The following is a 26,707-nucleotide window of genomic DNA, read 5'->3' as shown; positions in this document are numbered from 1 at the left end:
TTGATGTTTGGGGGAGGGGGTTAACAAAATGAATCATAGTCCACGGATAGTAAAGGTTGATACATTGAATTATTTTGCTGTGGCCTCTGACCAGCATACTGAAGATACAGGTGATCCTGATGGCACAGCGGATCCCCTCCAGACACAGAGAGGCCACTTCCTGGTCATCACAGTCCTGCAGCCCCACGCTGAAGGCTGCCAGGAGAGGGGTCCACGCCAACTGCAACACACACGCAGAGCATTGGTCATACAGCCACCTTCTTGTACACATTCACAAGCATTACCCATCCCAGCCACTGCAGATGGTGGTGGTCCTAATGAGGTGATACTATAATAGTATATGCCATTATATATATGCCAGTATATGCCATTTAGTCCACTCTTTTATCCAATTGGGAATGCATGAGAAACTTGCAGTCATGCGAGCATACATTTTACAAATGGGTGGTCCCGGGAATCGAACCCACTATCCGAGTGTTGCAAGCACCATGCTCTACCAGCTACAGAGGACATGGTCATTGCGAGGGTGGCTCTGCAGTACCTTAAACATGGGCCGGACGTGTTCCAGGTGGGTGGCGCTGAAGAAGGGAGCCTGGGCGTGGCTCACAGCCTCCATCAGGGCCTTGGCTGTCTTGGCCATCTGTTCCATCTCCACGTTATACAGCAGACGACGCTGCTTCTCAGTGGCTACACCTGAAAAGAAGGAGAGTGCCTAGATTATCACATGACCAACACACTCTTCACGGTAACTTGTAGGCTTTACAATTCCCACTAAGCTGGGTGGTGTAGAGGTTCAGTTGATGCATAATACATACAGTTTTAGATCGTCTGTCACAGAGCCATATATTTAGAGCGTTAGGACATTTATATTTCTGAATCCTGATGCATTTACATGACACTACCACATTCTACGGCAGACATGTAGGCTCACCACTGACCTTAATAATACTTAACTTGTAAAGGGCATTTCCCACGCTCAATGATAATAACATTGGGAATATTTAAGCAATGCTTCATCAGTGAACGCCTAAGAGTGAGAACAATATTGCCAATTCTAAAAGTTGTCCCAACTCTAAATATATCTGTCTCTGGCTTGTTATACCCCTGTTATCTCGACTTACTGTGCTTGCTAGTCTTGGGTGTGATCGTGTGCTCCTTCCTGTCCTTCATGGCGATCTTCTTGCCAGCGATCTCATCGTATATGGAGGACAGGTACTCCTCAGGCAGGTCCTTACTGTCGTTGATACCACGGTTCATTTTGATGTACTGCTCCTTGGTCATTTTGTTCTTCACCTGTACAGGTCAAATAACGGTGGGGAACAACAGTGAATACAAATAACTGGACGTGGGTGTATGGATAGATGAACAGGCTAAATAAACCGATTGGTTGGTGTTCTGACCTGTGGACTGTGCAGGTCGGTGGTGAGCATGATGATGGAGTAGGCCAAGACGTAGGCCGTGTCTGCACTGGCAAACTCAGTCTGTCTGCAGGGGCAAGAGGTTAAGGCCAGTTGAGGTAACAAGGTGGTGCATCAGTAGACCACTGGGCATTAGATAATGAATATTCAAAGAGGCTACACGTCCACGCAGTATCTATAATTGAGGATGTTCTCCACGACATGTTTCCAGAGCGTGTATGCAAACTCAACTCCTCCCCCTGCTGGTAGCAAACAGTCCCTGACATGTCTCCCTTACCCCTGGTTACACTCCAGATATCGGGCAGCGAACTTCTCCATGAGCCTGTCAATTTTCTGGGCCTCTCCGGGGAGCCGGAAGCCCTCCAGGAAAGCCCTCAGAGCAGAGACAAAGTCCCGGCCACAGAAGTCCAGCTGGTCCACGTAGCTGTACATCACCTCCTTGTTGAAACGCACATTCTCCCCCAGGTACTCCCCCACCTGGGTCTAGAGAGAAGAGAAAGCAGAGATGGGAAATGGTGAAGAGCTGTGCCAGAGATAGGAAGCTCTAACAAACCCTTTTAGCTATGTATTTTATATAAATATAACCATGTAAGGTAGAACCTATTCTAATTTACAATGACAACCTGGCATTTACAATGAAGATCTGGCATCTACAACGAAGATCTGGCATCTACAACGACAACCTGGCATCTACAACGACAACCTGGCATCTACAACGACAACCTGGCATCTACAACGAAGACCTGGCATCTACAACGAAGACCTGGCATCTACAATGACAACCTTTTCTAGTACAAACTCGAGTCCGAACACATCACAATAACTTCCTGTTGTTGCATACTCTCTAGAGAGGCTACTAAATCAAACTCTCATGTTTACAGTGATACAAGGTTGTGATGAGGTGCTCACTGTGTCCAGGCGCTCCTCTTGGTGTAGAAACTGGGCAATGTCCTCTGCTGTGTTTCCCAGCATGCCTTGGTCTTGTAAGAATTGGACACCTCGCTTGGGCTTTTTGTTGAAACTTGAGAGATGGAGACAAATAATCTATAGCTACTACAGATATACTGTATAACTAGATAGGCAGTGTTCATTTTGGCAGCCATTTTAGATTTAGTCTAATAGTACCTTTTAGTCTTAGTCATTTCATCCTTAGTTTTAGTTATATCAGTCGACTAGTCAGTGTATTTTTCCCCATGAAATAGTTCATATTTAACTTCCATCATGTCCACATTCAACTAGGCCTACTATCATTCATATAGCTGGCACATTGCTATTGTAGTAGATTGTAACCAATGCCATTCACGATTTACCATATGGACAACAAAGCCATGGCTACAGATTAAACAATTTAGGCATACAGCGCTTCCACCCCCAATCATAACCTTGCAAAGAGGGTAAATAACAGTGATTCCCTTAAAAATGGGAGAATATACACTTTCCAACAATGTCAGAATTTTTTATGTGATACTGATATTCAGCAAATAGCACTAGCATTTCAAAGCGGGGGAAAATACAACTGCACTGGCACTTGCCGACGGCGAGTGTGGCAAAACAGATGAAAAACAGCACAGACGGAAAAATAGAGCTTATGTGATCAAAGCAAAAATAGCCTGTGTGAAAGTAAGAGAGTAAACATAATTGTTTCTAGTTGAGGTAGGTTACAATTGAAGTGTCCATGCTGTGCATCAACTTCAAAAGAGAGCGAGTGACTGAAGTGACCGCCCGGGAGCTATGTGGGAGTCAGGCAGATCAGTTCAATAAGCCCGCGCAACTTAAACACGTTAAATCTGCCAATAAGAGGATTGCATTAAATATTCCGCATATAATTGGACAATACAGATGAAAAGGAGCTTCATGTCAAATTGAACTTGCATTAGTCTCATGTGGAATTCTCGTCTAGTCACATTTTCACAGTGGTATGAAGTACTTAAGTAAAAATACTTTAAAGTACTACTTAAGTAGTTTTATGGGGGAACTGTACTTTACTATTAATATATTTGACAACTTTTATCTTCACTACATTCCTAAAGAAAATAATGTACTTTTTACTCCACACATTTTCCCAGACACCCAAAAGTACTCTACATTTTGAATGCTTATCAGGACAGGAAAATGATCTAATTCACACATTTATCAAGAGAACATCCCAGGTCATCCCTGCTGCCTCTGATCTGGCAGACTCACTAAAAACATGTTTTGTTTGTAAATTATGTCTGAATCTTGGAGCGTGCCCCAGCTGTCCGTAAATAAATTAAAACTAGAAAAATGTGGCCGTCTGCTTTGCTTAATATAAGCAATTAAAGATGTATACTTGTACTTTTACTTTTGATACTTAAGTATATTTAAAACCAAATACTTTTACTCAAGTTGATTTTTACTGGGTGATTTTCACTTTTACTTGAGTCATTTTCTATTAAGGTATCATTTTTTGTCACCTGAAATGAAAACTCAGTTGTGACAGTTTTTGGCATCTCGTCTCAGTATCGTCATTAGCTTTAGTCAGGAAAAATAGGTGGTTGACAAATATTTTTTGTCAGTTATTGTTGATGAAATCAACACTACCTCCCAGACTGATACTGTATATAGACAGAGTAAAACAAAGAAAGCCAAAGAGAAGGAAAAGAATGTGAGACTCACAGCTCAATGCCGTGCTCAATGACGTCCTTCTGTTGTTTGATGACCTCATACTGTTCTGGGTGGTCAGGCTGGGAGGACTGGACACTAGATGATATGGTGGAGTCCAGAGAACTGACGCTGTCTCTACGAGACGCCAGGTGGTCAGGAAGCTTCAGCTCCGGACCCTCACCATCTGACGGCCGCTCCTGGCCTGGGTCACACACAGCAGGGTCAAGATACACACTGTTTAGGCTGAGAGGTGCAGCGAGACACACACACACACACACACCCACCCACCCACACCCGCTTCAGGACCATTGTCTAACTCCTTGCGCACTGCTGAGGAAAGAGAGAGCGAGGAGCCTTGGGTACTGTTGATTTTAAAGATGGAGGCCTAATGAAAGTAAGATAGTATGCCAATAGTGTAAGATAGATTAATATTGGCATAATATTTCTTGCAAGAGGGATATTTTGTCATTCAGTTGATATATTTTCGTTGGATAAATGAAGTTCGAACTGTCTGTGTCCTCCATATTTAATTTGAGATAAGTAGGCCTGTTGTAATATAAATATCATTAGCTTATTGCAGTCATTTGTTGGGTACGGTAGGCACTAGGCTTTCTTGGTAATTGCTGCAATATAGCGTGTTCAAAACTTTGGTGAATGTTTAAACCAGTTTGAAAGTGTTTTGTTTCATTCTGTTGAGTCTTTCTTTTAACAAATTAAGTTCATACTGTAATGTTGCATTTGCCGCAATATAATATCCTGCTTGTATTTTCCCTATAAACAACGGCTTGACTTATTTTTGATATGAATCTAATAAAGTTTAGAAACATTTATGAAGGTGTGATGTTGCCTTTGATATCAGCCTTTTGTACTGCAGGCCTATGAAGAACTGACTCCGACAGTTGAGGTTGAATGTTTTAAGCCTACCAGAGTAACTGTATAATCTAACAATATAATGCTTATCTTTATAGCCTTTACAATAGGCTATACATTTTTGCATATGCTACACATCGAAACACAAGGTAGTGTTTTTATTATTTGTTAAAGGCTGTTTTTAAGGACATGTAAAATGTGGCTCATTTGGTCAACATCCCTCATTTATTGATGGTGCGGACGGATGTCCTGAGTTACGCACGCAATGCCCGATAAATTTAAATCTTCCCAGTCATTTGTCCGGTACAACATTTTCCTAACGGAATCCCTGCCAGACACACACACTGCTCATTACACTCACCGAGGTTGGCCTGCAGGTTGGGGTTGACGTACATGTCTCTGCTCCACTCCACCATGCATTTCAGAATGGACACTAAACACTCCAGACCCTTCTTACGCAGACTCAGCTCCTGCAATATGTCTCATGTTAACCGGTCTGTCACATCATTTACAGAGCTCAAAAATACTTCCTACCCCAGAGAAACAGCTAAACGACAGACAAAATCCAAGCATGATGTCAACGTATTTGAGGTAACCTGTAGAGGGGTCATCCCCAGCTCCTGGCCACTCCTCCCCATGGCAATCTTAGATAGATCGTTCACCAGCCGCTCAAAGATGTTTGCAGCGTTCAGGTCACAGTCGTAGTTTACGTAGATATCCACCACACACTGAGCATCTGGGGGTGAAGGGTTTGAAGATGGGGGATAGAAGATAAAAATGTGGTATATGTACATTACCGTTCAAATGTTTGGGGTCACTTAGAAATGTCCTTGTTTTCCATGAAAACATACATGAAATGAGTTGCAAAATGAATAGGAAATATAGTCAAGACGTTGACAAGGTTATAAATCATAATTTTTAATTGAAATAATAATTGTGTCCTACAAACTTTGCTTTTGTCAAAGAATCCTCCATTTGCAGAAATTACAACCCTGCAGACCTTTGGCATTCTAGTTGTCAATTTGTTGAGGTAATCTGAAGAGATTTAAATCCATGCATCCTGAAGCACCTCCCACAAGTTGAATTGGCTTGATGGGCACTTCTTACGTACCATATGGTCAAGCTGCTCCCACAACAGCTCAATAAGGAGGAGATCCAGTGACTGTGCTGGCCACTCCATTATAGACAGAATACCAGCTGACTGCTTCTTCCCTAAATAGTTATTGCATAGTTTGGAGTTGTGCTTTGGGTCATTGTCTTGTTGTAGGAGGAAATTGGCTCCAATTAAGCGCCGTCCACAGGGTATGACATGGCGTTGCAAAATGGAGTGATAGCCTTCCTTCTTCAAGATCCCTTTTACCCTGTACAAATGTCCCACTTTACCACCCCCAGACCATCACATTGCCTCCACCATGCTTGACAGATGGCGTCAAGCACTCCTCCAGCATCTTATTTCTTTTCTGAGTCCCACGAATGTTCTTCTTTGTGATCCGAACATCTCAAACTTAAACACTTTTCTCCAATCTTCCTCTGTCCAGTGTCTGTGTTCTTTTGCCCATCTTAATATTTTCTTTTTATTGGCCAGTCTGAGATATGGCTTTTTCTTTGCAACTCTGCCTAAAAACGCCAGCATACCGGAGTCGCCTCTTCACTGTTGACATCGAGACTGGTGTTTTGTGGGTACTATTTAATGAAGCTGCCAGTTGAGGACTTGTGCGGCATCTGTTTCTCAAACTAGACCCTCTAATGTACTTGTCCTCTTGCTCAGTTGTGCACCGGGGCCTCCCACTCCTCTTTCTATTCTGGTTAGAGCTAGTTTGCTCTGTTCTGTGAAGGGAGTAGTACACAGTGGTGTACATTTTGAGCCTGTAATCTAACCCACAAATGCAGATGCTCCAGATACTCAACTAGTCTAAAGAAGGCCAGTTTTATTGCTTCCTTAATCAGGACAACAGTTTTCAGCTGTGCTAACATAATTGCAAAAGGGTTTTCTAATGATCAATTAGCCTTTTAAAATGATAAACTTGGATTAGCTAACACAACGTGCCATTGAAACACAGGAGTGATGGTTGCTGATAATGGGCCTCTGTACGCCTATGTAGACATTCCATATCAAATCCGCCATTTCCAGCTACAATAGTCATTTACAACATTAACAATGTCTACACTGTACTTCTGATCAATTTGATGTTATTTTAATGAACCAAAAAAATGATTTTCTTACAAAAACAAGGACATTTCTAAGTGACCCCAAACTTTTGAACGGTACTGTACATAAACAGCAATGCACACTAAATGTCCATCAGGCTTGTGTGTGTTTTACCTGCACATATCCGTGTGAGGGTCTGAATGACCATCCACTTGTGTTCAAAGGAGCTGGACGATGTTTCCAGAATGGTCAGGAAAATCTCCCTGAAAAACACCTGGGAGAGGTAGAGACAGTGAGGGAATTAAAAGTGGTAAGTAGTTTCATCATGCATTTTTATTTTCCATTCTATGTTGCCTATTTTAAATTGAGTATAAAGACTCAAATCACAAAAAATATATAAATCCTTTATCCCGAACCTCGATCTGCATCTTGAGGTGGACTTTAAAGTGGGAGAGAAGGGTGAGGAAGATGGCGAGGGAGAGCTCAAACACCTCGGGCACAGAGGACACCCCGTTTTTGGAGAGGGCCACACACAGGTACTGCTTGATGGCATTGACAAACATCTCGTGGGTACGGAAGACGGGCCCTGCCCCCTGGAGCACAGACAGCAGCAGCTGCAGAGACACCACTTTGGAGCGCAGCTCATGAGACCTGAGGAGAGGGGGAGAGAGTAAGGGGACAGAGAAGGAGTTCGACGGGGAGAAGATTGAGACGGGAAAAGGCAATGAAGACGGAAAAGGAGTGTTGGTGAAAGGAGAGACAACAAGGACATGGGAAAGAGCCAAAGTAAGGGAGATTGTGGGAAGTGTAAATAAATATTCAACAGTTCAGTATATGAATGACTTGTACAGTTTCTAACCTTAGTACAATATAGTTATTTAGGTTTATATTATAGCACGTCACTGTTGAATATGTTTGGATGCAGTGATCAGGCTCAGCTTTCACTTGCCTATTCAGACTCCCAGCCTTAGAGTTTTAGATTACAGCAACTGAAGAAGCCCAGTCACTAATGTAAAACCTCCAGCTAACCTGGGTATACTGATCTTTAAAACGGTCTATATACCAAGTGGAAGCTATTTACAGTGTCTTGAGAAAGTATTCACACCCTCTGACTTGTTCCACATTTTGTTGTTACAGCCTGAATTGAAAATGACTTAAAGTTAAATGTTTTGTCACTGGCCTACACACAATACCCCATGATGTCAAAGTGGAATTATGTTTTCAGAATGTTTACAAATGAAAAAAAAAAAAAATTTGTCATAAGTATTCAACCCCTTTGTTGTGGCAAGGCTAAACAAAATCAGGAGTAAAGATGTGCTTAACAAGTCACATAATACGTCGCATGGACTCACTCTGTGTGCAATAATAGTGTTAACATGCTTTTTGAATGACTACCTCATCTCTGTACCCCAAACATACAATTATCTGTTCGGTCCCTCAGTTGAGCAGTATATTTCAAACACAGATTCAACGACAAAGACCAGGGAGGTTTTCCAATGCCTCGCAAAGAAGGGCACCTATCGGTAGATCAGTAAAAATAAGAAAAGCAGACATTGAATATCCCTTTGAGCATGGTGAAGTTATTAATTACACTTTGGATGGTGTATCAATACGCACAGTCACTACAAAGATACAGGCGTTCTTCTTAACTCAGTGGGAGACAAATTCAAGGAGACAAATTCACCTTTTAGCAGGGTTGACATACTTATCTCGTCAAGATATTGTTTTATTTTTTTTACAAATATTTTTCTTCCACTTGGACATGAGAGTATTTTGTGTCAATCATTGACAAAAAAAAAGACAAATTAATTTGAATCCCACTTTATAACAAAATGTGCAAAAGTCCAGGGGTGTTAATACTTTCTGAAGGCCCTGTATATAGTATTGTGTAGAGAAAGCCAGGAGAAACTTGGACTAGGTGATGAGAACAAGGGAGGAGTTGTGCGTTTGAACAGAGGGGAAACGGGGCTGAAGGACTAGCGGATCATGTCTCACTTTGGGTCAGGGGGTCCGTCTGCCAGGGGCTTCATGGAGAGCTTGCAGAGGGAGCGGAAGACCAGGAAGGCGTCTTTCTGCAGGATGTGGGAGAAACGAGCAGTGTTCTGGCCACCCTGCATAGACTCTGCATCCTAAAGACAGAGAGCAAATGACTAAACAGAACAGGTTTAAACTATACAACGCAATTGTCAATATATAACTAAACTACCAAAACGAATGTATAATGCATAGGGGAAAAAATAATCACAAATCACTGTTTTCTCCCATAAAACCTTTAATGCGACCCATCCTCATACCACAGATAAGAGCTAACTCACCAGGATGTCTGTAGAAGACACTGAACCACGGTCATCCATAATGCCATTAATTTGGTTCGTATCTGTCCTGGGTCTAGGGGGCACCACCTCTGTCTGCTCAGGGAGATGAACCCCTTCTGTGTGGAGAGGTGGAAAAGTCCAGTCAGATACAGGTGTGTAAATGATAGACCAGGACAAGCCCTGATTAACAAACTCTGTCCAATCACACCACCTATGGTTACAACCAATGCCCAACCTGGTGCGGTCTGGGGCTGTGACTCTGGTTCAGGTGCTGGAGCCACTTCCTCACTCGTTGGTTGCTCTGTTGGCTTTGAATCGACTTCTGGTTTATCATCCCCTCCTACTTGTGATTTCTCCCCCTGCCCCACCTCATGCCCTTCCTCGACTGGCTGTTTTACGGTTGTTGGGGTCTCTGAAACTGGATCTTCAAAAACTATTGATGAGAAAAGAACATGTGTCAAATAAATGAGGATGATGTAGGCTTCAGTAATGTCATGCAATAATAGCACATGATCGACGTTATGTATAAATATACTCAACGCCAATACCTGGAGGTGGTGTCTCATCCCTTTTCTCCTCTGTAACAGCCACATCCTCCTCAGTCTTGCACTCCTCTGGTTGGCCATTGATGGAGGGTGTGTCTTGGGCCAGGGGCGTGGTATGGAGGTCTGGGGTGCTGGCCGCAGGAGATGGCGTCCCGCTTAAGTCTTGGGTGCGGTCTGACCGTGGAGAACCGCATATCCGCCCAGGGGAAGTGGAAGGGTTCTGATGGGGCAAACACAGTCTATCCTTCTCCTGCTCGTGAGACTCCAGAGCCTGTATAGATGCAGGGAGATGGACAGACAGGTCATGAGCAATAAAACTAGTCAGAACACCAAACATCATGTGATTAACAGCCAATGAACAAGTCAGCTAGTCGGCTAGGAGACAATCAGACAGTTAGTTAACACACTGACAAATACAATTATGGAGAAATTATTGGGACACAAGGAAGGTCTCCATTTCCAGTCAATCAAGATGTATTTTCATCTCCATTACTCAATCAGCTTGCTTTAAGAGGATACAGACCAGGGTCTAAGACGGAGTCAAGCAATTTGTTTAGATGACTGCATGTATGAACAAATAAATATGAGTGAACTGGGCTGGTCTGGACAGTATACTGACCGCCTGTGTCTCCATGCGGGTGAAGATCACATTGAGCATCTGTGTGAGCGTGGCCTTGGCGGTGGTCTGGTTGATGAGGTTGCGGCTGGCCAGGTAGATGTTGTAACAGGTACGCACAGTCAGTAGAACAGTCCCCTCGTGGATCTCAATGTGAGGGGAGGTCACTGCAGTTAGGAGAGCCTGGAGGAGAACAGCAGGGGGCAGAACAGTCAGGGGAAATAGAAGAAAATAATGTCTTGCACTACCTTTGTGAATTCTAGATCATTCTAGATCGTTCAAATACGATAGGAAGAGTGGTCAGTCCAATAAAACCTGTTGTCAACAGTGACAATACTGGTGGCTTGTATGAACAAGACAGACTTTGGACCCTCAACTTTGGAGTTCCACTATGTGAAACTTAAATGAACTCTGGTTATGCATCACGCCTACTGTACAGCCATAAAAGACAGATTTGCCACCGGATATACCTGTAGTATCACAGTCGGGAATGGAGGTGGGAAATAATGGGCAGCAATTTGTCCTGAGAGGCAACTAGGCTATATATGGTACATCGGTATAAATATGTAGCTATAAATAAAGCAGAGGTTTAAGATGAATGGAGTCCCTGACAGACTCACCTTAATGATTTGCAGCTGCACCCCCTCGTCTGTCTGTGGGCCCTGGAAACAGTTACAGATGGTCTCCACCAGCCGGTCGATGAGCCTCTTCCCTGGAGCACTACTGTCAGGGGCGTTGCCTGTGATGTGGCCATATGCAATGAGCTTCTGCAACGAGGGGGAAAGGAGAGACGGGAGATTGCGGAGAATGTATGCATCTCTGATATTTAGGTGCACAACTCTGAGGAATTGCACAACAGGGGTAACAACATTTTAACTTCTCCACCCAGTGGCACTTACAAGTAGGGACTTACAATTACCTTCCACCCACAATTGAGTCCCAGCTCCCTCTCACAATTACAAATGTGTGTGTACTTTAATATGTCAACTTGGACCTGTAGGGCTGGAAATTGCCAGGGACGATACAATATCATTGCGATACTTAGGTGTCAATACGATATGTATTTTCGATTCTCACGATTCTATATTGATTTGGGGACCCGAGTGGCACAGTGGTCTAAGGCACTGCATCTCAGTGCTAAAGGCATCACAACAGACCCTGGTTCGATCCCAGGCTGTATCACAACCGGCCGTGATCAGGAGTCCCATAGGGCGGTGCATAGGCCCAGTGTCGTCCGGGTTAGGGGAGGGTTTGGCCGTCATTATAAAATAAGAATTTGTTCTGAATGGACTTGTCTAGTTAAAAAAATATATATATGTATTGCGATTCGATACTGTAGTTCTATTGCGAAACCATGTTAAAACATATTTGATCAGTCATGGAAACAAAAGTGCTGAAAACAAAGTGTCTCCATATTTTAAAAGGAACAAGCTGTGAAGTGAAAACACTGCCGTTTTGATGCAGGTACAGCCAACTAGTGCAAAAATAATTGTGACATTGTCAAAACGATACAATACGATATACAGTGCCTTCAGAGCCCTTGACTTTTCCTACATATTGTTACGTTACAGCCTTACTCTAAAATTGATTCAATAAAAAAACATCCTCAGCAATCTACACATAATACCACACAGGTTTTTGGAAATGTTCTCAAATGTATAAAGAAACATAAAAAAAACAGAAATACCTTATTTACATAAAGTAATCTGACCCTTTGCTATGAGATTAGAAATTGAGCTCAGGTGCATCCTGTTTCCATTGATCATCATTGAGATGTTTCTACAACTTGGGAGTCCACCTGTGGTAAACTCAATTGATTGGACATGATTTGGAAAGGCACACACCAGTCTATATAAGGTCCCACAGTTGACAGTGCATGTCAGAGTAAAAACCAAGCCATGAGGTCGAAGGAATTGTCCCTAGAGCTCTGAGACACAGATCTGGGGAAGGGTCCCAAAAATATTTCTGCAACATTGAAGGTCCCCAAGAACACATCATTCTTAAACGGAAGAAATTTGGAAACACAAAGACTCTTCCTAGTGCTGGCCGCCCGACCAAACTGAGCAATCGGGGGAGAAGGGCCTTGGTCAGGTGGGTAACCAAGAACCCAATGATCACTGACAGAGCGCTAGAGTTCCTCTGTGGAGATGGGAGAATCTTTCAGAAGGACAACCATCTCCGCAGCGCTACACCAATCAGGCCTTTATGGTAGAGTGGCCAGACTGAAACCACTCCTAAGTAAAAGGCACATGACAGCCCGCTTGGAGTTTGCCAAAAGGCACCTAAAGGACTCTCAGACCATGAGAAACATGATTCTCTGGTCTGATGAAACCCAGATTGAACTTTTTGGCCTGAATGCCAAGTGTCACGTCTGGAGGAAACCTTGCACCATCCCTATGGTGAAGCATGGTCGTGGCAGTATCATACTGTGGGGATGTTTTTCAGCGGCAGGGACTGGGAGACTAGTCAGGATCGAGGCAAAGATGAACGGAGCAAAGTACAGAAAGATCCTTGATGAAAACCTGCTCGAGCGCTCAGGAACTCAGACTCAGCCAGAGACCGGACATCTCTGGAGAGACCTGAAAATAGCTGTGCAGCAACGCTCCCCATCCTTCCTGGCAGAGCTTGAGAGGATGTGCAGAGAAGAATGGGAGAAACTCCCCAAAGACAGGTGTGCCAAGCTTGTAGCGTAACAACCAAAAAGACTTGAGGCTGTAATCGCTGCCAAAGGTGCTTCAAAAAAGTAATGAGTAAAGGGTCTGAATACTTACGTAAATGTGATATCAGTACTTTTTTTATATATAAATTAGCAAAAAATGTCTGAACCTGTTTTTGCTTTGTCATTATGGGGTATTGTGTGTAGATTGGGGGGGGGCATATTATATCAATTTTAGAATAAGGCTGTAACCTAACAGATCTGAATACTTTCCGAAGGCACTGTATCATCCAAAATAATACCTCAATGTAACTTCTTCCCCCATCACTACATACCTGTAAGCAGTCCAACGAGGTGCTGACAATGCGTGGGGACTTAGATTGACAGGCAAGCTCAAAAGGAAGCACATATTTGTCAGCCTCAATGTAGTTTGCTCGGGGCGGGACCACTGTGCCATCTCTGCAGGCCAAAGGAAAGATAAATGACAACAGGAACTAAAGCCTTAATGTTTATGCACTTTAAGTTGCTCTGGATAAGAAAGTCTGCAAAATGACTAAAATGTTAATTAAATCATGGAGGCCTCAGGACATTAAACATAATAAGCACTAATAACAGTGGTGACTGCTCAATAGGTGTATCAAACCAATCGCCTGCCCATGAAATCCAAAAACAAAAGAGGAAAAGGGGTTGGAACTTACTTTTGCTTCTCAAGCTCGATTTTAATTTCATCTGTGAAGACAAAAGGAACAAGATTAGTGCTGTCCGAACATTTACCTTAAAAAGTGACAACCCGCCGTTAAACAAAGTGTACACCCTGCTTCAGTTTAAGTAAAATGCTGAGGGATGGGGCTGGAGAAATGTAACCACTCAAATTCATAGACAGAGCTATGGATGCAAGGACGGACCATCCAAGATATCAAAATGATAGTTTAAGGCATATTTTGATGTTTTTATTGTTTACAATTACAGCTCGTGACTCAGTTAGCCATTGCGTCTAGGACCGCGGATTGTCCCGGGCTTGTGGCTGTCTAAACCTCTGCTGTTTGTTGTTGTTTCAATCTTCGCCGTGACCTGCCCTGTCTGGAACTGCAAGGAGTAACAGCGTAACCTACGTTGGTACCATGACAAAGACCAAATCTGGTGGGAGTACCGTTGAGGACAGTGGTGTCTATCAAAGGTGACTAGTTAAATAAAGATTACACTAAGAGCATAACATTTCTGCACCCTAATTTTCTAATTCTAGTCTAACCAATACCCAAACGGAGATTCAGTGAAAAGAAAAATCTGATTGATTTATCAAGACCAGTCCCAATGCTTGTCTCGGAGCAGAGCGAAATGACGCCGAAATCTTATTGCTTCAAATTCTATTGCTTCTAACTTAAATGCTTTTTAAATAAATAAGACCTACACCACTTTTAACAGCACATTACTCAACACGAGTGAGGCTCATTTCGCCTATGGTAGGCCTACAGTAAATCTACAAATATTTTTTTCAAAGACATGACTCTATGCCAATAATTACATTTAGAGGATTGGAGGTTTCTAAATCAATATCTAAAAAGAGGCATCCAATCCTCTAAATAAAATGATTGGCGGCTTTATTTACAAAGTTCAAGAATTACCTTTCACGCTCACTCTAGGTTAAACGAAAACAAAATCTCAAACATTGTTACTTTTTAAACAAAGCAATTATGATTATTATTAATTAATTTAGAATATCTAAGAGGCTGTTATATCTAAGTTTTTTTATAATTCGAAATTAATTAATAATAATAATATTTCTTGTTTAAAAAGTAACGATGATTTGGAGATTTCGTTTTCATTTAACCTATAGTGAGCGAGAAAAGGGCAATTCTTGAACATGGGGTGAGACTCTCACTAATTTGTAAATAAAGCCAGTTTGTTATTTAGAATTCTTTATTTTTGGAGAAAACTAACTTGATTATTTAGCAGAGATCACTTGTTTATAGCTGGCTTGATGAAAACAATGTCCATTTTGTCTGTTCTCTGGTCGCAATGTCATTTTATTTTTAGATAAATAGCTCGTTTTTGAATGGTTACTGTGTTAAGGGTGGAGTTTTGGGCAGGGTGAGGCAAGGTGTGACTTTCAGGTTACAATAGGCTATAAGCATACAGCAGATGGCCGATTGTCCTCACTTTGATTATGCTGTAACAATGTGCTGTAGCACCATGACCAGGATCTCTATTCATTTATTAAGTGAGCAGATTAGGGCTTTCAGGAGGAATGGAAAATCTACTGGAGACATTTCAAAAATACTGGTAGACTTGGGGATTTTGGTCACGGACAGATGCCTGTTTTATGCCAAACTCGAAGGCACAGGAAAATGAACAGGTACAGTAGGTGACAATACTGTAAAGTAGGCCTCATAATGCTAAAAATAATGCTTAAATAAATTGACTGCTGGTCTTTACTGTACGCTGCACATTTTTAGATTGCATTTCATTTCCATCGACTCACTGATGAATGAAGAAGATGAGCGATCGGCAAAGGCCATCTGGAATCTGCTGGCATCACGACACAACATCAACATCACTCCAATTACAGTCAAAAGACAGCTGAAGGAACTTGCGTGGACTTATGGAAAGGCTCTGTAAGAAATTTTTATTTATTTATATACACACTGCTCAAACCACTTCTCAGTTCCTATACTTCCTGGCTGATGTTTTGGTCACTTTTGAATGCTGGCGGTGCTTTCACTCTAGTGGTAGCATGAGACAGAGTCTACAATCCACACAAGTGGCTCAGGTAGTGCAGCTCATCCAGGATGGCACATCAATGCGAGCTGTGGCAAGAAGGTTTGCTGTGTCTGTCAGCGTAGTGTCCAGAGCATGGAGGCGCTACCAGGAGACAGGCCAGTACATCAGGAGACGTGGAGGAGGCCATAGGAGGGCAACAACCCAGCAGCAGGACCGCTACCTCCACCTTTGTGCAAGGAGGAGCAGGAGGAGCACTGCCAGAGCCCTGCAAAATGACCTCCAGCAGGCCACAAATGTGCATGTGTCTGCTCAAACGGTCAGAAACAGACTCCATGAGGGTGGTATGAGGTCCCGACGTCCACAGGTAGGGGTTGTGCTTACAGCCCAACACCGTGCAGGGCGTTTGGCATTTGCCAGAGAACACCAAGATTGGCAAATTCGCCACTGGCGCCCTGTGCTCTTCACAGGTGAAAGCAGGTTCACACTGAGCATTTCATTCATTCAGATCTAGGATGTGTTATTTTAGTGTTCCGTTTATTTTTTGAGCAGTGTATTTACACCAACACACACATACATGAAGTAGTTGGAGTTATTAAAACTCGCTTTTCAACCACTCCACAAATTTCTTGTTAACAAACTATAGTTTTGGCAAGTTGGTTAGGACATCATCTTTCACTTATAATTCACTGTATCACAATTCCAGTGGGTCAGAAGTTTACATACACTAAGTTGACTGTGCCTTTAAACAGCTTGGGAAATTCCAGAAAATGATGGCATGGCTTTAGAAGCTTCTGATATGCTAATTGTCATCATTTGAGTCAATTGAAGGTGTACCTGTGGATGTATTTCAAGGTCTACCTTCAAACTCGGTGCCTCTTTGCTTGACATCATGGGAAAATCAAAATAAATCAGCCAGACCTCAGAAAAACAAATTACAGACCTCCACAAGTCTGGATCATCCTTGGGAGCAATTTCCAAATGTCTGAAGGTACCACATTCATCTGCACAAACAATAGTACGCAAGTATAAACACCATGGGACCACACAGACGACATACCACTCAGGAAGAAGACGCGTTCTGTCTCCTAGAGATACATTGGTGCGAAAAGTGCAAATCAATCCCAGAACATCAGCAAAGGACCTTGTGAAGATGCTGGAGGAAACGTACAAAACTATCTATATCCACAGTAAAACGAGTCCGATATCAACAGAACCTGAAAGGCCACTCAGCAAGGAAGAATCTACTGCTTCAAAACCACCATAAAAAAGTCAGACCACGGTTTGCAACTGCACATGGGGACAACGATCGTACTTTTTGGAGCAATGTCCTCTGGTCTGATGAATCAAAAATAGAACTCTTTGGCCATAATGACCATCGTTATGTTTGGAGGAAAAAGGGGGAGGCTTGCAAGCTGAAGAATGCCATCACAACCGTGAAGCACGGGGGTGGCAGCATCATGCTGTAGGGGTGCTTTGCTGCAGGAGGGCCTGGTGCGCTTCAAAATAAATGTCATCATGAGAAGGACAATTATGTAGATATATTGAAGCAACATCTCAAGACATCAGTTTGGAAGTTTAAGCTTGGTCGCAAATGTGTCTTCCAAATGGACAACGCATACCAAGCATACTTCCAAAGTTGTGGAAAAATGGCTAAAAGACAACAAAGTCAAGGTATTGGAGTGGCCATCACAAAGCCCTGACCTCAATCCAATAGAAAATGTGTGGGCAGAACTGAAAAAGCGTGTGCAAGCAAGGAGGCCTACAAACCTGACTCAGTTACACCAGCTGTCAGGAGGAATGGGCCAAAATACACCCAACTTATTGTGGGAAGCTTGTGGAAGGCTACCTGAAACATTTTACCCAAGTTAAACAATTTAAAGGCAATGCTACCAAATACTAATTGAGTGCATGTAAACTTCTGACCCACTGGGAATGTGATAAAAGGGGGAGGGGGGGGTTCACACCTAGCTCGGCTATTAGACAATTCTTCAGTAAAGGTCATATAGTCTTTTGTTCAGCTAACAGCCCATCCTAGAAACATTGTTCGCAGAATTCACAACCTGCTACGCTTGTGGAAAACTAATAATAACTTTTTCCCTTTTCCACTTGTTAAAGATTCCAAATGTTAATGTTTTTAGCCACAGTCGGCCCCAACCCCAACTAATACATTTGGGCACAGTCGATAGCGTGCTGGACTTCGGGCCAGAATGTTGAGGGTTCGAAACCTGCTCCCTGCTTGTTTCATTACATTATTATGCCGGGTCTCAGAGCAAATAGCCTGGATTCTTGCTCCCATCTCATTCCTCGACCTCTTCCAGGCGTCATTCTGAGCCTGAATTGCTCGCTTGTGGGCGTGCTGGCAGGATATGGCAGCACCTTTGGTTGTGCGTCAAGAATTCAGCTTAGCAAGTTTGTATAAAGGTCTGTTTTTTCCCAGGCAAATAGTAATATGCTCTAAACCGCTCTGGTGACAAACTTTGCTGCCCTGTTTTCAATCGTCCACATAGCTGGGAGAACTTAGAGTTAGATTATAGTTAGATTTGCATCGGAAGTGTAATGTACTGTTTTTCCGCTGTAAATATGAATTAGAATCCAGCCTTTACTTAAATCATGTTTCTAGTAGTTACATAGTTACAATGTGTAATCATTGATATCCCAGGAGTGGTAAACACTTGAAGTGTTTGTAATAAATACATGCAGGCACAGCATCATTCAAATAATGGAGTTTGATACACCTGGTATGTGACTGAAAAGAAACATGCTAAATAGCAATTTTCGTAAATTAATTTTATGACAAAAAAATATGCACAATGGCTTGTCTCCCTTTTTTGATTTTTGCCTAAAATGACATACCAAATCAAACTGCTTGTAGCAGCCAACTCATTGATCCTGCTTTGTACTATACCCCTCAGAAGTGTCTCCTCTGTGACTCAATTCATTTCAGTAGCATAGAAATGAGTGTCAACATACCCATTTATACAGTTACATTAGCAAAAACAAATCAAACGAACTTCAAACAATTGATATTATGGTGTTACGCGAACTGAAATTAAAGTAGGCCTACACTCCACCGCAAAACCCATAAACCTCTAGCTAATGACCAGACACAATCAAATCCCCTTGACATTGATCTGTCCAAAGTTGTGACACAAGGGCCTAACAGCTCTGTCGAAACAGGCCTAAATACACCACTCAATGCCATGATTTTGCTTATGTATTAGGCCTACGCATTAGCATACAAGGCCAGATGTGATCAAGGGCTGTATCACACACATCCAGACGACCAACTGCTGCTATACCCAAGGACTCCACATACTGATATTCTTGGCAACTGCTGACACACAAAGTTGTTCTCAAGGCAAGGCATACATAACAGCAGAACAGGGAGCATAGACTATGGACTTTGGAAATAGCCTACAGCAGTTGGAGTCTCAACTGCAGCTTGACCCTGTGCTCCTCTCAACTGTGTACCTGTGTGCTCTCTGGGGGGTCTGAAAACTGCTTAATCCGAAAGGGGAGAAAAAGATGCCCTGAATCTCCCAAGGCTCATCTGTGATCCATAAACATTCCATTATCCGTGGAAGCAGCATTATAATTATTGCACCACTGGACACCTCCAGTCGCTTATCTCCCCTTTAAAATAAGTATAATCAGGATATACAACTTGTGCAATAGTCTAAATGTCACAACCTTGGATACATTACAGTGCAGTAAAGTGCAAATGAACAAACTATGGTGCCAGACAGTGTCTGTTGGAAGTGGAACCCCCCCCTAGGACATTTAGCCTAATTGCTCGATGGCATGTGTGCATACACAAACTAGGGAGAACCACAGTCCATTGGCCACTCAGTTTGTGAAAAAGAGCGGCTAATATTTGTCAGAGGAGGATAAGGATTCATTGTGGCATTCTTATTATTGTATGTTATCAGATTAACAATGCTCATTATAACAAAGAACTTCGGCAATGAAGTGTAGCGGTGATAGGCAGGCAGGTTCTCCCACCACCACTCCAAACCAGGATGAACGCAACATCTATGCCAATAAGTATGACATGAATAAACTAGAGCCTAAGTAAACTGTATAGTGTACAGTGTGCCAAATATGATACAGTCTATGCATGGGCTGGGTAATGTAAATATGGAGAGATTCACTTAAAGGGAGCAAAGTCAACATTTACCCACCTGATGAATCTGGAGCTACTTCAGTATGGGGTTACCCGTCTGTGACAATGTGTCGCCTGGAATCTAAGTGGTGAATAGGAAACCATTGCTTGTCTACCTGCCATGAATCATAAATAATGTACAGTGCAGGACCGGGTCAAAGCACAAACTTGTTTGCCTCTTATTTCCATCTCAAAATAAGTGAGGGAGAGACTTGACAATAGGCTTCGAAGTTCCCGGATGTATGCCATCACTGAACTGGAATTTCTGGTAGCTTAAAACATCTAACTAGAAATTCTTCTAGATTAGACCAATGATGGGTTTACACACATCACTGGGTTAGACCCTGCTCAAGAACCTCGTTTTTTTTTGGGGACAACAGCAACTATGCCGTTCTGAACTAGCAGTAAAAATGAACATTCAACTACATTAAAATACACGTGTTTTCATTAACAGTAAACATGTACAGCTGCCATGTCGCCAACATGTTTACCATTTAGCAGTATTGATATATATTTCAAAAAACACAGCACAAGAGCAATGCGTGGGACTGTAAAACTATCCCTCCACTGCTCAGTGGAAAATAGACGTCAGAATATCCTGATTGAAGTAAATTGCCAGCTGACTGAAGGTGACAGTGCAACGTACTGTACAATGATTGGTCCAATGGCTTGGTAGCAAGCTAACTCGTTAGCCAACTAGCTAGCTGTCAAAGTTGACATGGATGATACTGCAATCTGAAGACATAGCATATGACTGAATAGAATAGCCTAGTGTTCACATGCAGTCAGATATATGACAAGGCTCCACGATCATTAACTAGTTTTCAAAGACTGGAGGCATTGAACATTATGCTGCGTTGTGTTGGTAGCTATCTAGCCACCAATCTGGCTAATCGAACTGGCTAGCAAGCTTGCTAACTTGACAGGAGGCCATATAATGCCATAGCTAGCTCGCTAACAAACAAAATTAACTAGTTAGCACGGAAGGGCTAACGTTAGGTAGCTAAAATATTACATTGAAGAAATAACAACACTAAGGATGCAACGTCCACCAATAAAAATGTTTAACTCACGCACCAAGAGCCACTTGGCATGCTTTACGCAGCTGGCTGTGCTGGCTCCGCTTCACCTCCTTATCCGACAGGATTTTTTCCAGCGCCCTAGACAGAAACATGCTCTTGGTTTTTGTGCTTTCCGTCTGCTTCTGGTGTTGTTGTTGAGCAAGACGTTGTTGCTGTTGCATCTTTTGATAAAACTGCTGCTCTTTCAGGCCGGCATCTCTGGCCTGACCCTGCGTAGATGCAGGCGAGAGAAATGCTAACTAAACCAGGCTATCGGTGTGTCAATCCACCGAGTTTGCTGGGGCTGCTTCCTCAGCACTGAGTCGCCATGTTGTTTACACGTCACGTGATTCTAAACTGATTTTGACGCTTTGGCACCCTCCACTGGATCGAATGATCCCTTCAGTTTCCCAACAAAACCTTATATGCGTCATGCTGATAAGGGTCTTATACATATTTCTTATAGATAATATTTTAGCCCCGACGTGACTCGTTAGTATTAAGTTTAATTGATTTGGATTCTTCTGAAAGCAGCAGTGTGGCCCAAAAATATCTGGGGTTTTCTAGTTCGGTTAAAAAAAAAGCATTGTTTTATAGAAACATGATGGAAATGGAAAGGCTGATACCTCGTCCTTGGTACAACTGAATGCGTTACCAGCATCTTTGCTACTATGTTTCAACTGTGCCCAAGCCAATGGTCCCAAGTCTGGAACATGACAAGATATGATGGGAGCACTTGCACATGATATGATCTTCTGCATTTTGTTATTTTTGGCTCATGAAATATTTACATTTTTTATTATTACAAAAACCAGCATTTTAAATGAAGAAAATAAACAAAACAGAGTCAATGATTGCTACATATTAGTTTATTTTTCCAGCTCATGGAATCAATAATTATACATGTGCATCTATTCATACATTTCTTTACTACTTTAAAACATGTTCATTAAATGTGATAAAAATGTACATCATATAGCATTGATAAGAAAATACTGAAAATGTTCAGTACAAATCTATACCTTAGGATTTATCTAGCAAGCAAAAATCCTTGCTCATTATCTTTAAAAAAAAAGGAACTGACACAAAACAATATAATTCCGAAGCCTGTTGTGTATTCTCTGAAATACAGGGTTTCTCCAGGAATAAAGGAAGTCACAGTATTGGGGGGGGGGGAACGACTATCATAGTGAGTTATAATCTACCCCCCTATAAACTGCTTGTACAGGAACATTTGAATCAAACTACTTTTAATAGGACAAGAAGAAGTACCTACCAGGAATAGATGAGATCATGAACTTCAACCAATTAACATAGTGGATCAGTTACACAAATGACAACATATGACTTTTCATTGCTATGCTGAAACATGATTACAAAATAAATAGCTGTAGTTACAATCCCAATGCCCTGTGTAGTTAAAACTAAAATAAATTAAACAGATTTCTAAAATTCAGCCATTCAAAATGTCACTCGTCATGCTTTGAATGTTACAGAACTGTTTGGAATGAGAGACAAAGCAAATCTCAACTCGTCAACACCGTGTGTACCATAACAGAGAATGGAATAGTACCTCACAGTGTCAATGAGTCAGTATGATAGGGAGTGGAAGTTCAGTTCACATAACCTGCTCTGAGCAGATGTATGATCACAGATCCAGTGTTTATGATTCTCATTAGGGATTTCTACAGGTAAGACAAGACTGCAGTCCAGCTCAATAGATGGGGTTAGAGGGGAGTAAGGCAACTGTTCCCAGTACATTTCGTTTCCCCTAGAAAAAAACAAAATCAATGAGAAATGATGCACATCAGTGCCCCATCTGCTCTCAAAGGAGTATGTTAGCTTCTATTACTGTTTACATGTTGAGTACAGCCTTAGTGTTAATTCCCAAATATACTTCACAACAGCTCAATGGCAACTAATCACAGAGAATAAAACTACAATCTATCGGAATGAAGACGTTCTGCAGTACTCGCCTGATCAGTTTCAAGTTAAGCATTTGTAGTTTGCTGCATAGCCGCGGGAAGTAGCTTGCGGGCAGGTGTGCTGCAGCACCTTCAGCACCCCAACTTCCCACAACTATGGTTCGGTGAGAAACTGTCTCGTGTTTTGGGCAAGTCTGTTGGATCGATGCTACCGGCATTCTAAAAATCACCTTGCTGGTGTTTACCTTCCTGAACAACCACAGGTACAGACATCAGGTGACAGACATACATGTGACCAGGAACAGGTGAGAATACGCACTCCCCTCACCTGATCCAAGTTATTCAATGCGTAGCGCTAGACGAACTCCACCTTACTCAAACACAAGGTGCAAACACAGACTGGGTCGGAGAGTGTGTGAGAGAGTGTCAAAATAGTAACTTCTTCCTGCCGACTTGGTTCTTCAACAGTCCCATCCCTCCTCTCTTGGGGCATTAGTGTCCTAGCTCTAAGTTATGTAACATCAGTCACAGTCCAGTTATTCATGTGCAATCTATACCAGTATTACATTCTTTGAAATAGGGACAAATACTGTATATGAATTGAGGGCACTGTTCAAACACGAATGATTCAGGCCACATCAAAGTGAACTTAGAGATGGAAAACTGTAAGAAAGTCCACCCTATCGGTTACATGTACTTACACCCATACAAAACATGGACATATGAAAAAAAAAAAGAGGGAACATGAGGAACATACTGAGATGAGTGAAGAGTCATGGTCAGAGAAATCAGAGAATCACATATACAATCACATACTGTCACGCTTTATAGACAAAGTGGGGAAATAGCCCTTGTCATGAGGAAAGAAATGTTCAATAAAAAATAAAAACAAGATGGATCTTCCTCACCCCACACAACGACATCCTGGATTATCACCAACGACAGTAATGTAGAGATATGGTCCTTACCCATGGGTCCTTAGAATTCCAATATTGTATGTTGCGGTACACTTATTTTCCACTAAATAAAAATCATACAGTAAATTATTTGATTGAAATAAAACAGAAAAAAACAGCATTAAACCTTAGAGATTTTCGAATGTCCAGTTGCTTCGCATAATTGCTTCTAGTTGGTTTTTAATGATTATCAACATTAAAAGCTTGTGGTGAAAAACATAGGAATAGTGGTTAACCCTGTTCGGATCCACACAAAGCCCATATTTGTTTTTCCCCATCAGACTAAAATTAGAGTATTATTGCAGACCTCTGCTCTTTGTTGGTTACTATGGTAACAGATAGGATGGAAGCCATTACTTCAGTTCCCACATGCTGTAATCACCTAGGAGAGGGTTGTTGTCATTTGCAAAGTGACCAGGCAAAAGCAGATTGTCAAATGTGCTCAAGACACAGTCTCCTCTATCTAACAAGCCAGGGTAGAATAGCTAGGGTGAGGTCAGAGCATACATATGTGCATTCATTTGCCCACTTCTTTCATTAAAAATCAGTCCTTTCGTACAGTTCACAAAATTGAAAAAAAAAAAGAAACTGAGAATACCATCTCATTCCTGCCATCAAGAGGAAGAATATAGAAACGGTCTCCCCCTCCCAAAATAGAAACAAGTGCTTTTTGTGGTTTTGAATCAGGAGTTTCCCCTTCCACACAAACACCATGTCTAATTAATTTGTCTGTGGGTCACAGTTGTAGGGAGGGCTGTGGCGATACTATGGCACGCATGCGTAGGTCTTGGCTTTTGTGTTCTTTGTGTATGCATGAAGGTATCTGAATGTATGTGCAAGACTATGTTTTTGCATATAAGAGCGAGAGTAAAACTATTTAAGTATGAATGTGTGCGTGCTGTAATTATTGTGCAAGTATGAAGAGTGTATGTGTCTACAGTGTGATGAGTGTGCCGTCCTCCTCAAGGCTCCTTCCTTCTAGGCCCCTGTCGGGCATGCTGACCGTGCTCAGTGAACCGGTGCTGGAGGCCAGGGCTCCGTTGGCTGTGGAGCGGAGGTTCAGGTGAGGCTCGTAGCGGGGTAGGGAGGGCATGCTGCAGCTGGCCGAGGCTGCCCGTGGAATGGGCAAGGCCTCCCCGTCTGCCTCGATCACCAGGTCCTCATCATCCTCATCACTTTCTAGCTCCTCTGGGTGGAAATTCTGGATGATGTGTGCCGGGGTCGTCGCTATGGCAGCACCAGGGGTGAAATAGCCGTAGAAACTTGCGCCGCTGTCGGAAGAGCGACCCGAACTCCCGGAAGCCGCCTCACCCCCTCCGCCACTGCTCCGTATGATGTTGTTGCGCTGGTTTGCTGGCTTCACCGTCACAATGAGGTTGTGGCTGTTGGCGATCATCATGTCAGTCACCTGGTCCAGAGACTTGCCTTGAACCTCGATGCCGTTGACCTCAAGCACCTCGTCGTTGACGGCCAGCAGGCCAGTGCTCTCAGCTAGGCCCCCAGGCACCATGCGGGAGATGAAGATCCCAGGAACCTTCTCCAGACCCTGGGGTGTGACCCGGACGCTGGAGCCGTCGCGGATGTAGAAACCCAATGGTTTCTCCTGGCCGTGCTTGTAGAGGCGCACCCGGCGGTGTGTCTCAGGGAGGATGTCCACGTCGATGATGGAGGAGACAGGCCTGAAGTCCCTGGGCAGGCTAATGATCACAGGGGGCTTCTTCCGGTTGGCATCAGGCCGCAGCAACACGGCAGCTAGGACAGTCTTCTTAGGACGGGTCAGAGAGTCCGTACCAAACGCAGAGTAGTCTGCTTCCTCTGCAAAAAGAGAGGGGGAAAACATGATATGTAATAGAACCAACCATATCAATATCACATCAGTGCAGACGGGATCCAATAACATCCCATAAATGCTTACTGACAATCATTATCATGGTGGAAGTATAATTCATTACTGACATTCTACTGCAGACTTTACTGTAGTTATGCAAACGCCATTGTGTTTCTCTAAGCCCAATGCTTCCCTTATCTTAGAGCCACTCCCTCCTTTCACTAAACTTGTTTCAGTGCTTTCCTCTGCCCTCCCTTCCCTGGTATTATTCCTCATGTGGAGTAAATGGAAGCATAGACTCGTGTCTCTATTTCATGAAAGCGCTTTCTGAATTCCTCACAGGCTTACTCATGGCGACCGTGCTGCTGTGGGACATACCTGAGCATGGCTAGGACTCTATACTAGATCAAAGGTCTGGGAGGACAGAGAGAACCAGGCAATGGCTCTAATGGTTAACTACCAGCACACAGATGCTGAACATTATCATAAACATTAACTCCCTCCTGTGTTGTGTGTCCCAGTCATTCTCTTTATCTATCGGTCTGTCTTTTCTCTCTCCCGCTGGCTATATATACACAGAACCAGTCAAAAGTTTGGACACACCTACTCATTCAGGGGTTTTTCTTTATTGAAACTATTTTCTACATTGTAGAATAATAATAATACTAACAACAACTATGAAATAACATATGGAATCACAAAGTAATCCCCCCCCCCCAAAAAAAGTGTTAAACAAAACATATTTTATATTTTTCAAAATAGCCACCGTTTGCCTTGACAGCTTTGCACACTCTTGGCATTCTCTCAACCAGCATCACCTGGAATGCTTTTCCAACAGTCTTGAAGGAGTTCTCACATATGCT

General features: G+C 42.7%; 2 protein-coding genes across 4 annotated transcripts in view; both read right to left on the bottom strand.

Moving 5' to 3' along the window:
• The window catches only part of LOC135504428 (brefeldin A-inhibited guanine nucleotide-exchange protein 2-like), a 33,496-nt gene extending 12,026 nt beyond the window's left edge, over positions 1–21,470 (bottom strand). For 2 of the 3 annotated variants that reach the window (XM_064923026.1, XM_064923027.1), the window contains exons 1-20: positions 21,152–21,470; positions 13,893–13,923; positions 13,530–13,653; positions 11,159–11,305; positions 10,542–10,721; positions 9,926–10,193; positions 9,613–9,810; positions 9,378–9,493; positions 9,058–9,191; positions 7,479–7,713; positions 7,237–7,336; positions 5,510–5,649; positions 5,275–5,383; positions 4,056–4,245; positions 2,328–2,439; positions 1,696–1,901; positions 1,401–1,485; positions 1,122–1,293; positions 542–693; positions 92–220 (exon numbers count right to left, since the gene is read on the bottom strand). In XM_064923026.1, coding sequence (XP_064779098.1) covers positions 92–220; positions 542–693; positions 1,122–1,293; positions 1,401–1,485; positions 1,696–1,901; positions 2,328–2,439; positions 4,056–4,245; positions 5,275–5,383; positions 5,510–5,649; positions 7,237–7,336; positions 7,479–7,713; positions 9,058–9,191; positions 9,378–9,493; positions 9,613–9,810; positions 9,926–10,193; positions 10,542–10,721; positions 11,159–11,305; positions 13,530–13,653; positions 13,893–13,923; positions 21,152–21,317 — 2,994 coding nt within the window. In that variant the 5' untranslated portion in view covers positions 21,318–21,470. Of the gene's footprint in view, positions 1–91; positions 221–541; positions 694–1,121; positions 1,294–1,400; positions 1,486–1,695; positions 1,902–2,327; positions 2,440–4,055; positions 4,246–5,274; positions 5,384–5,509; positions 5,650–7,236; positions 7,337–7,478; positions 7,714–9,057; positions 9,192–9,377; positions 9,494–9,612; positions 9,811–9,925; positions 10,194–10,541; positions 10,722–11,158; positions 11,306–13,529; positions 13,654–13,892; positions 13,924–15,673; positions 15,805–21,151 lie in introns of all 3 variants that reach the window. The other variant, XM_064923028.1, reaches the window with a different exon arrangement.
• Positions 21,471–21,988: 518 nt separating this feature from the next.
• The window catches only part of LOC135504427 (partitioning defective 6 homolog beta-like), a 39,765-nt gene continuing 35,046 nt past the window's right edge, over positions 21,989–26,707 (bottom strand). Inside the window, exon 4 of the mRNA XM_064923024.1 lies at positions 21,989–25,831. Within this exon, the coding sequence (XP_064779096.1) occupies positions 24,951–25,831 (881 nt within the window). The 3' untranslated portion in view covers positions 21,989–24,950. The remainder of the gene's footprint in view (positions 25,832–26,707) is intronic.

The sequence above is a fragment of the Oncorhynchus masou genome, chromosome 18 (genome assembly GCF_036934945.1).
Source record: "Oncorhynchus masou masou isolate Uvic2021 chromosome 18, UVic_Omas_1.1, whole genome shotgun sequence".
Taxonomy (NCBI): domain Eukaryota; kingdom Metazoa; phylum Chordata; class Actinopteri; order Salmoniformes; family Salmonidae; genus Oncorhynchus; species Oncorhynchus masou.
This window is presented reverse-complemented; position numbering and strand designations above follow the sequence as displayed.